Below are 20,119 nucleotides of genomic sequence, written 5' to 3' on the forward strand. Positions count from 1 at the left end.
ACCAAGAAGAATTGACCTTGATTTATGAACTGGTCAAAGCGACAAAGTGTTCTCTGAGTATAGAAACACAGATCTAAGAGTACTAATAATCTATACCAAAAGTTTTCTTTATCAAATGAGCAATAATCTTTACTGAAATAGCTTTTTTGTTGCACAATATAACTGCACACAAGGTGACCTTAAATATTGACATTGACCTTGTAATGACCAAGTTACATTTTGTATATAACTAACCATCACACAGGAAATTTCACACAAACAGAATCTTTAACATAAATGACAAAGGAAATGTCAGAAAAAGTAGAAGTTATAAAAAGGAAATAATTACAAACTGCACAACCATAAATACAGTAACTCCACTGGCTGGTAACCTTACTCTGATATTGTTTATTCTAGAGTGCTGATATTTTGACACATAAAAAATAGGAATATATTTACGTTTGGTAAGAATGTCGATCTAACGAGATCAAAATAAAATTTGTTTTAATAGACACTTTTTGCAAAGATTTTAAATGGATCAGGATATTAATTTTGTAAGTATAGTAAATTTATTTGTCACCAAGTCTATATATACTGGAGTTAATATTATTAGTCCAAACATCAATCTATCTGACTCTACTAGTTCAGGAATTCAGAACTGAAAAAAAGTTAAAAAGTTAAACAAATTCACACATCTATAAATCTTTCTGGAAAAAGTAAACAAGCAGGGAAACAAATTAGTAAATCAACACACGTCTATATTGATCAATAAGTTATCAAAAACACTACAAATTGAAGATTAAGTTATTGTCAGCCCGCAACCTCATTGTGTTATTGTCTAAGAAATCATCACACATCTGTACTACATATGGTGGTGCAATTGGTCAGTTAGAACTGACCACCTTGACCAGTGCAGCACTATTAATTGGACTGACCACTCACCTGGCTGTATTCAATTCTAACCTGAACTCTGAGCCCCTATAGGAGGAGGGAGGGGGCCTCCGCGGGGAGGAATACGAGTCCACGTAACTATAACAATACACATAAAGCATTGAAGCTACAATAACATATACAGTACAGGGGCCACACTTTAATGAGCTCACAATACAGGTGTTAATTAGTACATGATCATTTATAGCACACCTGCTGTGGCCTGTGTAATTGATTACAAATTTATTATACATTTGTGCCATACAGTTTTTACATATATGCCAAACCATTACTATCCTAAAAGCTACCCAAAGCACAACCCCATGTACCACATCCCGAGAGTTGAGCAAACACTTCCTGAAAGCAATGCATAATTAACTACCATTGTAATCTAAGTTGATATTGTGTTAACATTTTAAAAAGGTAATAGGTAAGTAATTTAAGCTAATTTATGTACAGCAAGCATCTAACAGTGTCATTTCATGCAGGAAATTCAGTACAAGTATACATGTGCTGTGGTGTCCAAGGACAATCACAAGTTGAGATGAGGACACAATTTCAAACACACTGGTGAATTAGGCACAATAAGCTTTAGTATGCAAGAAATATAAGTCTGGTCACAGATACTCCTCTATTGAAAAATGCCAATACCAAGTAATATTTAAATAATTTCTAATATACCAATTTTTTCCTGTAATAATAAGCTATACATTTGCCTCAAAGTAGGGTGTTGGCTTACTGAGGTACTGCACTAGTACTGGAAAATGAACTAATATGGTGGAAAATATTACAAGGCAAAAATCACGACTTATTGCAGGATAGAACCAAAATAAGTTAGTTTCACTTTCAACATACAAAGTATTATTTAATCAATAAGTTCCATTTTCTGCTACTTCTGACATGATCACTTTGTATTTTTAGCACTGTCCATTGGTCAGCTGTCGCAAAGCAATGATGATGAAGCAGGGTGTGACCCTAATTGGTTTTGTGAGTCTACTGGTCAGGTAAGGTCACTGACCCATAGCTATAGGCTAACCTAGACAGTATTCATGATCTGACCATCATTGAGTGTCCCTTGGCATTTAGGACCTGTTTGGACTGACAGACAGACAGTTTATATAGTCATAAACTATTGGAACTTAGTGTTTATAGTCAGGAAAAAATCACAACCTGTGGTTCTAGAGCTCAGTAATTTTCATCAAATGATAATGAGGGAATTAAATTTAGATAAATTGTCCATTATGATCTTCAATTTATGTGTAAAAACCCATTCTTCAAAAAAAATGCAACTATCATAATGCTCTTTATCCAGAAAAACAATAGTGAAAACAGTCTACCACAGTATTGGAAATGATTCAACGCAAAATGCAATGATATCAAGAGCAGGGGTCATTCCCAAGGAGAGAAGTACTAGTCAATACACTAAACTACACATCTATTACTTAGAGATTTGTTTTTAATTAAATAAAAGTTAACTAAAACAAAGGTTTTTGTTAAAAAAAAATAAAATTATTCTTTGAAGTTCGTGCATTCAAAGTTTTTCTACAGTGAAATCATCAATTTGAATCAATCATTTTCGATTGGTCTGCAAAGCACTGTTGAAGCTGAGAATTCAAAGGAGCAGAAGTGTGAGCAGCGATCAACCAACTTACGTATCAAATTCACTTTTGCGCAGCCATTTATGCATCTCTTCACTTTTTGAAATTTAAGAAATAAAATATTATCACGAATTCTTTCTTATTTACAGAAGCTAAGTACAAATGAAGTTTTATTTTTCCGTGTATAGTTCTTCAAACATTTTGCACATTGAATACGAAATATGATCACAAGCTCTTTCCTTATTTAGTATGTACGTACCTATATGCTATTAGGCGTATCTACTGGTATTGCTGATTCAAGATTTTTTCAATTATTCCTCACTTAACATAAGATCAGACATATTGGCTAGATTTATAATTTGCTCACTAAACAGGAAATACCATATTCGACCTAATGTGTGCATGACCTATTCACCTCTAAGTGCACCCCCACCTTCTTCCAGGAAGAGGATGGGTGCACTAATTGAAATGTAACATTACCTCACTGATCTGCCAATATAATCTTTAGTTTTAACTAAGATACTCTATAGTTTTGCTACATAAAGGTATGTGAATAAAAAAAAGTGTGATTTTTTCCACCCAGATTTCACAAAGAAATATTCCTGTACATGATTTTATTAAACATACCCCTTTAGTATTTTTGTAAGCACACAATTGTACGGTCCTCTTATTAGGTTGAATATGGTCTATATACAATAAGTCAATGTTATTTCTTTTTTATTTCTTTCAATTTTGTTCAACCAAAATCCGTTTACATTTACAGGTAATGTTTGATTTTTAACCCCAGAGATAACAACCAGGTTTTTTTGTGTATAGTTTGGTATATACATTGTATACACTAATGTAAACTTTATATGTGTTCTACAGTATAATGATAACATATACGATAAATTCCACACTAACAAACACAGGGTGAAACTGACCTCCGGTCACAACCAACTTACCTTGTACATGTATAGATATAAACTGTATCTGCATGTTCTTATCATATATCAATATCAGGCGTATAATGATCAATTATTGGCATACATTATTTTCTGAATATTACAATTTTCAATTTTATTTCTTTTTAAAGATACAGAAGCTAAATCTGCATATTGGTGTTTTTTTTGTTTTTTTTTTGGTAGGAAGGTAAATGCTTTATTTCTTATTTTTCAATATCATTTTGTGGGATGGTCACATGTATGTATGAGGTTGTGACGGGAGTCAATCTAACACTGTGTGTATGACATTGAACAAAGTGCTGGTTTGTAATTCTGCAGTGATCCAGGAAACAGCGGAGGAGCGAACACACAGAACTTACCTGCTGGGGTAGTGATCTCTATCACTGAAACAGAGTACACACAGGTAACAGACAAGTCTAAATCTTACCTGTTCAACACAGGTAAATGTGACAATACACAGGTAAATCTGCTAAATAACTTACACTCGACAGATCTACAACATAAGGCTGGCCCATAAAAATAACCCTTGTCAGACAAGATTCAAAGTATATTGTTTGTAAATCCTCAGATTTATTCTGTATGTATTGTATTAAACCTATAAAAATACTTAAAGTGTACCATGCAGCGGTCTCCCCTAACCCTGGACCATCATTTCTCTAGTTTCCCAGTTATCTATAAGTTACCCAAACTTTATCACCTTAGTTGAGACAATGCAATGAGTTACCATACCTGCATGCAACTCTGCAGCCAATCGTATTTCACCCAATTGCTATGAGATCACTACCAATAAGCTATATATAGACTATCGAATATGTCGGCTGCAAATTCACAATAGTTATTTACAGAAATACATATGCGGTGAATTGATGCAGTTTAAAATTGATAGTAAATGATTTGTTTCGCTTTAAAAATTCTTGAATATCAAAGGACTAAATTCAAGAATAAATGCATTTGTAATATAAATATTCTTTTTTTTTTTTATTAAATTCCCCACAGAAATCTAAATTACATTTCTTCATAGGTAATAGGTAAAGTACATGATTTAAGTTTTAGACATACCAGAATTTCTTGTGTAGATCTTTTCAATGGTTAAGTATCTACTTTGCACAAAAATTCAGGTGATCTAGAGTTTTCAAGATGTATAACCAAGGGAGCCAGTGAGATGATTTATGACACAACAGCAATCTTTGTATAATGGCTTATCTTGGCAAATTGAAAGGTGATTTATAAGTCACTAATGGGGCTATCATAATCGAGCTGATACCCTTACCACTGCCAAGTGCCTTCCAGACCTAACTCTTCCACATGTCTTATCAACAAACAAGTGTGAATTTAAAGATATCAGATAAAGAATATCTTTGCACATGACTAATATTCCTTTTCAAAATTTCAAAATCAGGTGAAAGAAACCTTATACAGCTAATATATACATTATTTTTTTCGGCATAGTTGTATAATATTCTTTTGGTCTAGTCTATGACGCGACAGGTGGCGTTACTGGTCAAGATGATGTATGTATTAAATTGGTCAATGTAGCGATAAATGCAAAATGCAGATATGCAGTTAAAAACGAAACAAAGTTAAGATTGGATTCCAACTGAATAAGTGGATGTATATTTTCAAATAATAAAATTATATTCCTGATTCAAATGCAGTCTTATTATCACCAAAAATGATTCAAACTGATATAATTTTGTTATCCGTGCTGAAACGCAATAGTTCATTGATTTTTTTCACCAGCAGTTTACATTATAACCATCAGCATTAAAACTATGCCATTTATCTTTTTTTAAAGATATTTCTTGTTTTAAATTACTCTTTTTATTGAATTAACACAAAACCAGGCGGAGAGCTACACATCTTAATACCGTAAATAAGCTTTGTAGATTATCCTAGGGAAATTCAAACATGGAGTTTAACAATGGATTAACAACAAATATGTGTGAAGGTCAATGACAGGTCACCATACGGTATCCAGCAAACATCTGGAATTCTGTGTAACACTCTGGGCAGTTTGTTCTTTATTTACTGTACCCAATCACTGTGTATATATGTGATTACCTAACAGTCTAATGTTATCTGATAAATATCCTTCACCCTATGTGAGAATATTTTACAATATATATGTGTATAGCTATCATTCAAGTTCTGTGTATGAGTGTAAAATATATTATCTACAGCTACCCAGAAATGTGGACAATTGTCCATTTACAAAATGTATGTTTTATTTATATTTCAAACACATGTGAAACTTTCCGCCAAAAACTTAAAAATTATATATATGCAAGCATTTAGCTACCTATATAACCATAATGAAAATTTTAGCATTCAACACAATTTAGCTTTCACTTTTTACTAATTAACTGTTTAGGCATTAAGACATTACTTTTTAAGTACTGAGACATTACTTTTTACTAATTAACTGTAAAGGAATTTAAACACTACTTAAGGCATTTAGATACTTAAGTCCCCCCCCCCCCCCCCCCCCCCCCCCCCCAATTTCAAAAATATACTGATGTATGGTGGAAGAGAGAGAACTCCAGCAGGTAGGGGAGGTTGATTGATGATTGAAGGGATGGGATAAGGTGTTCCCGTTGTAATGAAGTCTAGGACACTAGGTAGGGGAGGTGTCAATACAAGTTATTTATAAGCACCAGTGGCCAGAATATTGGGTAGAGTACACTGTGTGATGACTCTGTATCTGGTATCATTGTCAGGGGCTCTGGGAGACAGGTACTTGACAGGACCAGGTAAATACAGGTACACACCATACAGGTACTCTACTGATAACATTCACTGCCAACACAAATATCTCGGGTAGCACCTTATTGAACATATTGAACTTCTGGTCTGTATACACTATATGGGTGTGGTCACAATTTCTCTGTTTAACCTGTCATATCAAAATGTATCGACCATCTTTCTGCGTTTTACCTATGAATTCTACCGTGACAGCCTTTTTTGTCAACAAATTATTAATCATGATTATGATAGGTGGGTTGCTGTTATATTTATGGGCAGGGCGTATTTATCAACACAAGTATTTCTTACTTCCTTGTATGTTTAAAATCTGTTGAAGCCCTAGACCTGATGCAGGTGCTTAAAAATGAATGTTTATCAAAATATTGATCCTACCTGATAAGAAGGTATGAAAAAACTAAAAGCTGATATACCGTATGACATTTGAAACATTTGTCTACACTTTATGCCATCCTGTTAATGTTCCTTTGAAGTATACCGTAGACTTACAGCCAGGATATAACACCCTATTATCAGTAATTACTACTACTTGACCAGCCGTTGTAAAACATGTACAAGTTGAAATTGATATCATTACAGGGAAAACAAATGAGAAATGTTAAATGTTCTCCAGAATTTGAAAATAAACAATTATTTGACTATGAGAGATATAAAGATTTAGATCGAATCTGCTGATGTAATCCCATTTTGAGCGACTATTCTAATTATGGATTTGATATTCTCCACCTTCAAATTCCTGAATCCTGGCCACCACAATCATCAGATATCGCTTGGTGGAGATTTACTTTAAGGAGTTTATCCCTGGGATCAATTTGGCATTCTACTTACACCAAGAGGAGCCAAGTCCAATATAAACATGTCCATCTAACTAGAAATGATATGTATTATTTGACCATGAATGGGACAGACTCGACAGGTGTGCTTTTTCCAGTTGTGAAAAAGATAACATATAGCCCCTGTATGCTTACAAATGACCATCTATAGGGGTCCTATATATAAGGCCATCTGTAATACTTTGATCACCTTGAAGTATACAGATACACCATATGAAGTTTCAATCAAGACCCAAAGAGATGTCCTTTTATAAATCTTCGTTTATTACCATATATACACATAATAGGGAACTACATCCGCAGGACTGTAATTCTATATACAGGTAACGTCCACACCTTACATTCCGACCACTTCCCTAGCCCTTATATCAGTCTGCCCTACATACACATCCCTGATACTGATAGACTGCTGGTCACGCTCCAGCTCCTCCCTAAATACACAACAATAGCTGTGCCCAATCATCCTAAGCCTAACTTGAAAACCTGTTGGACTACAATGCTTGTTTTAAGTGGTATATGTACGGATACTTGTGTGTGACCCACTAAATCTACATATATTTAAAATCTCTTCAATTCAAAAACATCTCCCTCGGGGTTATTTTCAGTTAGGTTTTGTTAATTACCTACAGAATTATCCATCATCGCAATTGTCAGCCCAACTGTTTGTTTATAAAGTACACTACACTGACTAGCAGACATCACCCAATACATAATTCTCTAATACACTACACTGACTATCAGACATCACCCAATACATAATTCTCTAATACACTACACTGACTATCAGACATCACCCCATACATAATTCTCTAATACACTACACTGACTATCAGACATCACCCCATATATAATTCTCTAATACACTACACTGACTATCAGACATCACCCAATACATAATTCTCTAATACACTACACTGACTATCAGACATCACCCCATACATAATTCTCTAATACACTACACTGACTATCAGACATCACCCAATACATAATTCTCTAATACACTACACTGACTATCAGACATCACCCCATATATAATTCTCTAATACACTACACTGTCTATCAGACATCACCCAATACATAATTCTCTAATACACTACACTGTCTATCAGACATCACCCCATATATAATTCTCTAATACACTACACTGTCTATCAGACATCACCCAATACATAATTCTCTAATACACTACACTGTCTATCAGACATCACCCCATATATAATTCTCTAATACACTACACTGACTATCAGACATCACCCAATACATAATTCTCTAATACACTACACTGTCTATCAGACATCACCCCATATATAATTCTCTAATACACTACACTGTCTATCAGACATCACCCAATACATAATTCTCTAATACACTACACTGACTATCAGACATCACCCAATACATAATTCTCTAATACACTACACTGACTATCAGACATCACCCAATACATAATTCTCTAATACACTACACTGACTATCAGACATCACCCCATACATAATTCTCTAATAGGCTATTGTGTGAAAATCATTTCATCTTGGATGGTCTGGTTTTTATTTTCTTTGTAGCCTATCATTCTTTGATATTGTTACATCACATCCGATAATTATTTAGATCTCATATTTGAACTTCATTATGGGCATTCTTTTTTTATATTTCTATTTTATATTCTAATAAATTTGACTTGCTTTAATCATAGCAATCCTAAATTTGAAGAATTTGTAATGATTGCTGAAGATGGCCATGGGGACATAAGACATGACCTTTGTACGACCTCTGTCAATATGATGCAGCAACAAAATATAAATATATATATACCAGTTGTTTTTAGTTCTCTCATTATGATAAAGCATGTTAAATTATTTCTGTAAAACAAAGCAAAGCAAGTGTGTATTGTTTGCAAAAGGCATATATATATATAATTTATATACACATGAATATACTTTTATAACTTGTTATTGGGGGATATTGGCATCTGTGCTGATCTTCTTTTTCACGGTTCACTGCTCATTATTCATACCGTCATATTTTATCATTTAAACAAATAAAATTCTAATCAGCATCAAAAGCTGATAGTCATACAAATATATTCTGTTTTTGCAAATCAAGATTATCGTGGGAGTGACATAAAGGGGAGACAACTTAATTGTAGTTGGCCATTGTAGTTGCCATCAGCTACAATATGAACTATATGAACAAGTCTTTAACCATTTATGTTCTTTATAAATCAAGATTATGATTTATTATGGTTGAGTGACATAAGAAAGGGAGACAACTTACTTGTAGCGGCCATATTTATTGTAGTTGCCATCAACTACTTTATGAACTATATGAACTAGTCTTTGTAACCATTTATAATCTTTGTAAATCATAATTATGATTTATCATGGGAGAGTGACATAAAGGGGAAGGACAACTTACTTGTAGCGGCCATATCCATTGTAGTCGTTATAACCATTCATGTTCCTTGGTGTTACACCTGGCATTGTCTGCCAGCCACCCTAACCTACAAAACGTAAAAATAGCTTTTCATGTTTCCTTCCAGAACACAATGATTCATTTAAATAAATACAAAACGTGAAATGTGATGAACAAACAAATAAATCATAGTTTAAAATCACACAAATGACAATTGCTCCACATCACAAACCTCTCGCTATAGCCCACCTACAAAACAAACTTGTATTTAAAAATGCAATCTAAATTTCGTAAGGATACAACAGTGAGTTGTAAGCATGACTCAGGAGTTCAAAAACTGAGTACTGTAGTGTTAAGTCAACATACAATCTGAATTAATCCCAGAATGTCCCAACTGTCTTGGATGTCTCTTAACACACAAACGCATTGATCACTTAATTAATGGTAAGTAAATTCATACTCCAGTACCGAGTCCTACACTTATCTGAGACAATTAATACCAAATTGGCATTTACACATAATTATGTTGACTGCAACGAATGCCACTTTATAATAAATTGGTTTCCAAAAACATATATTGAAAAATATTTTCCTAAACAAATACTCTTAATATATTATTTAATATGCAGTTAAATGTCGAGTACTTCCTGATTGGTAAAAATTGCTCCACGACTACACTTTTTAAACTTATCTTTACTTATATATATATATATATATATACTAATATCTTGAGCATTTCAAATGTACTACAATGTACTAATATATAAATAATGGATCCAATGTGTTCACAGGAATACAGTCCCTACTGTGATCGTTATGCCAACATTCCAGGTGTGTTTGCAGTACGTGTTATTCAGGTAGATATATATATATAAATACAAAAAACCCAGTGTAAGCTCCCAGTAAAGTTGCAGGATAGGTTAAGTTCATAAAATGGTATATATATTTCAGGTAGGTACTGGGTAAAAGAAGAAATTGCATGACAGAGACGCTTATGTACACGGAATACACTGGGTACAGTAAAAATCAATAATGTGTATTTTGGCGACGGATTCAGGAAGTTAAAATCAAAGTGGGTACATTAAAGACATGCACAACGCCTTACAATTACATATCACTGCACGATTTAATAAAGAATTGTCAATAGAATCGATATAACCGGGAACAAAAAATCCCCCACAAATCCAATACAGTTGTGTCGTCAATGTTATTCTGTGTCTAGGTGATTGACAGGTGTTAATATTGTATACATATCAATCAGAGAATTCTATATGCCAAAGACAAGAATTCAGTTCTATATGCCCCACCTGCTCTGCTTTAATGTAAGTTTTAAACAAACTCAAAAATTCACTAGAATTTATGTATTTTGTCCCCAAAAAAGTCACATTAAATAAATAAGTGAATATGTTGAATGTATGCAATAATAATTGATGCAATTGCAAAACCTAAAATGCAAATTTAGAGAAATCATTAATTCTCAAAACAAAATTCACCTAAACTAAATATGTTTTTCACCCAAAAATATCACTTCCTCCACATAACCTCAGAAGTAATAAGAAAACCTTATGAAGCACATGTACAGGGGCCAGCTTCCCTGCAATCGCACCCGATTATTTTTATGTCACTGGATCGAAGAGTATTTAATCCTGGATCATATTCTCCAAATGATCCTTTCGTGATAAAGTGCACTAGATATGATTTAACTATGTCAAGTATGTTAAGTTAGGACTATTATTTTCGAGCAACAGATCTAATTGCAAAACTTCATAAAATGAGGACTGATCAGCCACCAGAAAATAAAATTGACGAAAGATAATACCAAAAAAGATTTGTTTTGTAAACCTTCAAATATTATTCTAAACTTGCATGATTTTTTTTATAAGGTAAGCTTTACCTGTAAAAAGTACAGGTAATTATGCTGTACATACAAGTAAATAAAATCAATATTTAGTCAGTTGTGTTGTTGTAATTGCCAATAAAAAATATGTGTCAGTAATAATGCTGTTCACATATATGTATTAATTAATTATTAACCAAATCAATTAGCATATATTATAATAACAAGTTGCCTTATCCCATCTCAAGATTGTGGTAAAGTATACCTACCAATATGTACCATTAATAGTTGACCAGTATTTCAATGGACTTACACTGCCACATCAGACTCATATATAATTTCTGTATATAAATGATTCATGGAGTTTAAATTTTCTCAAAAATATTTAAGGTGCAGCTGAGTTTCATTAGATTTGCCCAGACTTATCAATAGAGACATTATTTTGTGGTATGCCCATGCACTGATCAGCCTCTGACATACTTGAGGCTGGCTATTAGCCACAGGTGTGTCACACTGTACAGGTAAGACTCCAGGTAATTAACGATATACACCATCAGATAACAAGTGGCTGAGGGGCAGGGTTCATCTCTTCTGAGGTCACACTACCAAGGGAGTCACTTTTACATGTGACAGCTCCTTATGGCTTCATTTATACACAACTGAGGTCTACCAAGATCTATTGCCCATCAAAAGGTCTTAATGTGTTCCGAGTTAGCTTTATATGTACTCCTCAGCTGGGTTAATCAAGCCAGCACATCATTTTAGATATTACTACCAGTACCAACTGCAATGTAAGTTATAAGTATAGGATATGGAGTGGAACCTAACAAAGTCAGCCAATACATGATTTGTTTGGGGTGGGGTTGGGGAGGTACGGACAAAAGCCCCCCCGGACATTAGCCCCTAGGACAAAAGCCCCTTCACACTAATCAAAAAGTGGACAAAAGTCCCTTCATAAAAAAAATGATATTTATTTTTTTATGATTTTTAATTGCTACATATACATATGTCATCAGTGGCTTCGCCAATGTAAACAACCGGTTCCAACAACAACTACTTGAACTGTTACATAAATAATAAGCTGTTACACAATATTTGCAGTATATTAGGAAGTCAAAAATTATGTGTAATCAGTGACAATTTGTTCATTGTGGAGAGCTTTCCTGATTTTTTTTTCTTACTTAATAACATAAAGTTTGAAAGAATAAATTATGATGTTTAACCACAGACATATAATGCTACACTGACATTGAACTAAGGACCTTCATTTTCCACACAATTATTCTCCAAATTTCAGAGATAAAAACAACAATATATATATTTAGTTTCTGTTTTTCAAAAGTACAGATTCATATAAAGTATACCAGCTAAATTCATAAAGAAGGGGCTTTTGTCCAGGGGGGCTAATGTCCGGGGGGGGGGGGGGGGGGGGGGGGGGGGGCTTTCGTCCGGAGGGGCTTTTGTCCTAGGGGCTAATGTCCGGGGGGGCTAATGTCCGGGGGGGGGGGGGGGGGGCTTTTGTCCTACACTCGGGGTTGGGGGTTGTTGTTGTTGTAAATTTTCACCTTTGCACCTGTATTTAGACAATGATCATGGCACTTTGTGTGTTCTTGATCTTAAGAACTACTTTTGCCACTCTTTTATAGTTGGATTTTACTTCCTTGTTACCTTAACACCAGACATTAAATCACAAATCTGCATGTATATACCTGTCTCACACGTAACAAGCAGTATTATATGTGTATATATATATTAACACTATCATAACTAACACATTATTACATGCATAGGGAAGCAATATTGTGTGAAGTGTCCTTTATGATAATGATAATCTATGACAGGTATAAACGTTAAGGTCAATTAAACTGGGGAATGGAAGAAACTGAATAAGAAACATAGATCATTATACAGTTTCAAGCAGATTACAAAAATTAACATGATTTAACACATCCATCTCAATGTATCATCTCAATGTATCATCTAGATATGTTTGGAAATCCTGTTCAATTTATCAAACTTTATCTGTATAAATATATGCATCAAATTTGATATTTAATAATTGAGTATATGCAGTAAATTTGATATTTAAAAATAAAGATTTTCATTTCCATCTTAGAGACAAGTTTTAGTATTTCATAACAATACTAGCGAATTACCCTAATTAGCACTGACAGAAAGTAGGTCAAAGGACAAACAATAGTCATGTCCTGTTTAACTCCAATGTATTTTTGTATGTACTTCATCACAAACCAATGAAATATAGGCCGATATCTCCCCCTGTTTTTTAAATCGCATATTGTCATGCTTGACTAAGCATGGAGTATGCTCACCTTTTATTTATTGTATATAAACATACGTTGACTTAAGGTTGAATTTTACAACCACACACAAGTCTTCCATTCTATCTCTTATATATCATAAACAGTTAAAAAAAAACTCACAATATGAGCACAAGCTATATAGCTGGAGGTGCATATGGACTAAATTCTTGAAGTTCTTTAAGCTATTTTGTTTTAAGGAAATACAAATATTTCTTATCTAGGAACACAAATACTCTTATTTTAATGTTCATTTACATAAAAAACAAATTATCATGTACACTAAATATTCCTTACACCTGACCAGATTAACATATATATGTATTGTATTGGTATACTACATGACTGCGTACCTCGTAATATATATATATATATTATACAAGAACTGTTCTATGTATACATCTATATGGAGTAGTTCATCTAAGAATTTCAAATCTTGTAGCATTGCATGAATAAATTATCATCTGATATTCATTGGATACCTGTGTAATTATAAACGGAGCTTGAAAGTAATTTATAACCTGCACAAAATTTCCTTATATAGTGAACATTTATCAGTAGGGTATCTATAGCAGACATGCAAACATTTAATTCAATCTAAAAATTAAATGAAAACATTGAAATTAAATCTTGTTGACATTAAATCAACTTGTAAACCTACATAAATTGAAATTTCCAAAAGCTTAATTAATAAATATTGATATTAGAAGTGTTTGAAGAATTCAAAGAGAGCTAGGCTCCAGAGATTTTATGGGTACCCTGGAAGATCACAAACAAATATTATGTATACCGTACTTGGTGTAGAATTTCACAAAATTTTAGGATTTGAGAATTCTAAACTTATCCTGTGCATCCAAATTATAATATTTCCAAGTCAACTACCATTTGATAAATGTGATAATAAACACTACATTGTGACTTATACAAAGCGATGACATGACATTATTTTATGTCCAAAAGATAGGGAAATAAATCTGTGGGCCTATAGCTATCTGGTAGTTTATTTTTTGTTGTATAGTTACAATAGTTTTATTTTACCAAAGTACAAAATCAAATTGTGAACATGACTAAGTTGAGTGAGATATTGTAGATTTGTATTGTTTAATATTGAATTTTTCAACAGCTACGGTCATTAAAGGATGGTATCCCCAGTGTGGAAGATGCGCGAGGTGAATGTGTTGGTGTTACGAGAGATTGAGATATGTATTTGTTTGTCTCCTTGTCTAATATGATAGTGAATAGCATAGGACTGCATGACAATGTTACACCATATGTAAACTTTATATATTTTACAACAATTGCGAAACAATTTATATAAACTTATATTAATCATGCTTGTTGGCCCGGATGGAAGCACGCGAAGGGTCTTACTGTGGGAGGAAACCGGAGTACCCGGGGAAAACCCACATGGTCAGGCAGGTAACCCCATACCTTTTCACGTCCAATTGGGGAATCGAACCACGGCCGCCTACATGAAAGACAAGTGTGTTACCACTGTGCCACCGACCATCCTATGCATGGTTAATAGTGTGACCTCACTGAAGTATACTGACAAAGACACCCAACAGGACACCCCAAACGGTCAAATTATACTGACAATGGGCGAACCAGTCATCCCACTCCCACAAATGCACTAGTGCTTAGCAGAATTCAGAGCCTTCCTCAGAGACAAATGCTGAAGTGAAGACCAAAATCATGAATGGAGAACATGGATCAATTTTTTCTGCTCTATTTCCAAGTCAAAATTATAGATTTGAAAATATACACCATTTTGAGGTGTGAAGAAAGCAGATAACAGTGTGGGTGGTTTAAGTTATTTCAGTTATGTATAAAACATTGTTCTTAATTATATCAATTAGACTGTCATTAGAAGACACCATCACTTCTATGTTTTTTTCAGCTATAAGATATTACTTGAAAAAAGTTTTGATATGAAACATGTAGACACTGTTTTATATATCTATATCAACTCATAAACTTAAACTACTTTCCATACATCAGTCCATGATTATCGAAAATGTACACTAGTAAGTGACTTTAAAGCAAAGACATAATCTGTAACTCGTGTCCAATCGGATAAAGCAACTGATAGAGCTATGTGTAAATGCAGCTCTATTTAACTTGTAAACATTCACATATTATAATATAAGGAGTCGTCATATCTGTATCAATGGTTGATGTTTATTCATTGATTAAACTAATTCATTAGTCATGTTATCGATTAGATATATGTACACCTGGAAGGTTTTCTGTATTCATTGATGATGCTGAATTATCTGTTACTGAACCAATAAATATATACTTTTTATGAGAAAATGTGCAATTCTATTCATTCTTTATTATACCATTATTTTTCCATGTATAGCTTATATAATCGAATGTTTGAGCTTCAATTAAATGCTTTTTTTTTTTGATAAAATAATTTAACTGGTAAACGACAACTATCAGAGCATGAATTATGGTAGTAATAGTATTGCTGAATGAATGGAATGTACCTGGTAGTGCATGACTTCTTATATATTGTTAAATACCTTACAATATATATATGTCAGCTATGCAGTGCCAGGAAAAAAAATGTGCATGCATTTCGGCAGGTATGACGGTAGTCACAGACTGCATGTAAATGTGTAAATACGGGACCAACCAAAGCCCTGGGGGTATAGCAGTTTATATGTAACCTGTCAGTTAATCACCATGGTCCACACCCTAACACGATAATTCGTTCATGACGGACACACCTGTGTAAAATTGTATGAAATTTAAGAACACACGTGTGTTTTTTATTCACTGCCAGCTGAATACGACAAGGAGAATATACACACAATGTAATCATTTGGCTTGTTAATATTAAGATCCTTCACTCGCACGACAGAAACATTTATCAACATCGCTCTACCTTCGTAATTATTATAATAAACTTGACGGCCTTGGTAAAACTTCGCCAAACATGGCGGAAAACGTCGGGTTGCTCCCCAAAACATATGCATTTGACAGAACGAAAATGAATATTACAGGCAGTCAAACAAGAAATTTACTTACCTAGAAATTATTTATCCTGTCAGTGGGCAGAAATGATCCAGAGATATGACTTTAGCGGTGTCAACTCCGATAACACACGATAAACGCAATCGTGTGTTCTTCTGTTGGGAGTGGTTGTATACAGCTGTTACGAAATCAAACACCCCCTCAATTTTTGTAATAATAATTATCGAAGTTTAGTATATGGGCAACCAATGCTACCAATTCTTAATGGGATATTTACAAACAACTTAATTATGATTTATAAGTCTTGTTTGTATTATCTAAGCGTCAATATACATTGAAATAGGCGACGGGCCAGAGGCACACCTATGTAAACTAAACTGTCGGAACAGCCACTTCGCTTTGCATTTGATCACATGACGTCTAAAATGGCGGACGATGCGAGCAGAATGTAAACATTGCATCAGATGTCCCACGTGTTTCACACAGAGACCGAATTTATCTTACTTTTTCAATTTATATGATTGTTACCGAAAACTTAAAATTGATGACAGAGACATGCATGTACATATTGATTATGGTATGTATGTATGAACTGAAGAGGCACACTTGCAGGGATCTGTGTTTATGCCATTATGGTGATATATATGAGCAAAATAAGACATATTTCATGTATCCAATCAACGGGAAAATAAAAAAAAAGTCACCCTCACTCCTTCACTTGTGGTCTTACAACATAAATATAACTAGCATATATCGTGTGGTATTTTTTCAACATTACTTTTGAAAAATGATAATGAAACAAAATAAACAAGCAAGCAAAACCTTAAAACCATATTATAGTGGGTTTATTTATTTATTTTTTCACAAAGTAATCAGTGATCAAAACCATTGATTTGCATATTTGGACATAGGCCTACATGATCTATAATAAATGCCCTAACTTGACCGTATATACGTTAGTATTATAGCAAAAAACAATGCAAGCGGAATTTGCCTATTTGGAACAATGACATTGTTTAATATGACAGTTTCTTTATTCTTTATATCAAAGACATAATATTCAAGCGTTATATGACGTCAGCCGAAGACGTTCCATGCATGATGGGACCACTGATGATCGTTTTTATAGTGCCGTCACACTGAAATGTCATACCAGTAACGGCCGTATAGTGGCATATATAACTCGGGCATAGCATTAAAAAGTAGTTTGGCAATTGAGTGGAAACACATTTCTCTAATTTTGCAGGAAATCAGTCGCTTCTGCCCACATAACTCATTCAGCAGTCTGCAGAATGTTCCGACACTATCTCCACTTATTTGCAAATGCAATGGATCAAGGTTGGTGTTTCTTTCTTCTCTTTTAATAGATATGAATTTATTATGTCAAACCAAATGACGGTTGACGCTCAGCGGAACAGACATAGAAGTTTGTTGTTAATGTCCTTAATAATATGTATATCATAACATTCACCAAAAAATCAAAGCGCACATGTATAATACTTTTTTTGTACCATCTAATTAAAATTGGACTTGTAATTTACGTTCCTCTACGATACATTGCACTTGTTAGATCTTGCATTGCAGTGTATGGTAGAGGAATGGAAATTACAAGTCTACTTTTAATTAGATAGCTGTATAATATAGCATGTACAACAACACACTTGTGTATTGGTACGACAACACATCTGTGTATTGGTATGACAACACATCTGTGTATTGGTATAACAACACATCTGTGTATTGGTACGACAACACATCTGTGTATTGGTACGACAACACATATGTGTATTGGTACGACACCACATCTGTGTATTGGTACGACAACACATCTGTGTATTGGTACGACAACACATCTGTGTATTGGTACGACAACACATCTGTGTATTGGTACGACAACACATCTGTGTATTGGTACGACAACACATCTGTGTATTGGTACGACAACACATCTGTGTATTGGTACGACAACACACCTGTGTATTGGTACGACAACACACCTGTGTATTGGTACGACAACACATCTGTGTATTGGTACGACAACACATCTGTGTATTGGTACGACAACACATATGTGTATTGGTACGACAACACATATGTGTATTGGTACGACAACACATCTGTGTATTGGTACGACAACACATCTGTGTATAGGTACGACAACACACCTGTGTATTGGTACGACAACACACCTGTGTATTGGTACGACAACACACCTGTGTATTGGTATGACAACACATCTGTGTATTGGTACGACAACACACCTGTGTATTGGTACGACAACACACCTGTGTATTGGTACGACAACACACCTGTGTATTGGTACGACAACACATATGTGTATTGGTACGACAACACATCTGTGTATTGATACGACAACACATCTGTGTATTGGTACGACAACACATATGTGTATTGGTACGACAACACATATGTGTATTGGTACGACAACACATCTGGGTTCCGGGTTCGATCCCTGGAAGAAGCATTGAAATTAATTTAATGTCTCAAGATCTCAGTTACAGAGTTATCAGTATCCTTTATTTCATATCAACTCGATCCATACACTAGCTCTTATTCTAGATGATGTTTATTAAAACTTTAGAAATCTGAAATGTGATCCAAATAAACAAATGATCTCCTAATGGGCTGCCCTGCAGGTAGGGCGTAAGAATTGTACCTGATGCCCCCATGGCATGATCGGAAGAGGCGACTAAATTTGGGATCTTATCTTTTCTCTTCTTTCTGAACAACTTTCTTCTTCCTAATGTCTCCCTTGACAATGCCTCACTTTTGGTCTTAAGTTGAGCGTTCGCCCCTGTGAGGAAGGCTTTGCGTTCTGTCCCCTGGCCGAGATATACCAGAGTAATTAAAAATGGTAGTAGGAGTGGGACGACTGGTTCGCCCGTTGTCAGTATAATGGGACCGGGTGAGGTATATCCTGCTGGGTGTCTTTTGCAGTATGCTTCAGTGAGGTAGCACTATAAATCGGCAAAAGATCCGGCCTATCACAAGGAGACTTAACACGAACATACCGCAGCCTCCCAAAACACACATACACACTCACCACACGCATGCATATCGCAAAGACGGGAGGCTGTCCTTTAATGACCTTAGCTGTTAATAGGACGTTAAACAAATAAAACCAAACCAAAATCTCCTGATGGGTCTAAATATGTTGTTTGCTTCATTTACTGCTTCCTGTATATATATCTACCAACACCCTTGCCGATGGGTTGAATTTTGTAATTTGTTCAAATCTTCCTGAAGCGATTTGTAATATTTTTGTATCATATGCAAACAAAAATGTTTTATATTTTGTATTGACTGGCAAACTATCGATGTAAATGACAAATAAAACTGGCCTTAGTACGCCTCCATGGGGATTGCTTTGACTGCCGAATTTTGTTTTGACGCAGTTTCATCAATATAACCATAGCATTTTTTTTAATTATTATTAATCTTCAGTGCGGAATATTGTCGGAAAAAGTTTTCACGAAATCCATGCACACGTACTAAGACAATC

At 34.4% G+C, this 20,119-nt stretch overlaps 1 protein-coding gene across 1 annotated transcript in view; it reads right to left on the reverse strand.

The window, feature by feature from the left end:
• Positions 1 to 16,849, reverse strand: part of LOC117336605 (epidermal growth factor receptor kinase substrate 8-like protein 1) — a 70,139-nt gene extending 53,290 nt beyond the window's left edge. Inside the window, exons 1-4 of the mRNA XM_033897216.1 lie at positions 16,651 to 16,849; positions 9,460 to 9,544; positions 3,811 to 3,834; positions 922 to 1,008 (exon numbers count right to left, since the gene is read on the reverse strand). Of these exons, the coding sequence (XP_033753107.1) occupies positions 922 to 1,008; positions 3,811 to 3,834; positions 9,460 to 9,524 (176 nt within the window). The 5' untranslated portion in view covers positions 9,525 to 9,544; positions 16,651 to 16,849. The remainder of the gene's footprint in view (positions 1 to 921; positions 1,009 to 3,810; positions 3,835 to 9,459; positions 9,545 to 16,650) is intronic.
• Between the last annotated feature and the right edge of the window lie 3,270 nt (positions 16,850 to 20,119).

The sequence above is a fragment of the Pecten maximus genome, chromosome 10 (assembly GCF_902652985.1).
Source record: "Pecten maximus chromosome 10, xPecMax1.1, whole genome shotgun sequence".
Classification (NCBI taxonomy): Eukaryota; Metazoa; Mollusca; class Bivalvia; order Pectinida; family Pectinidae; genus Pecten; species Pecten maximus.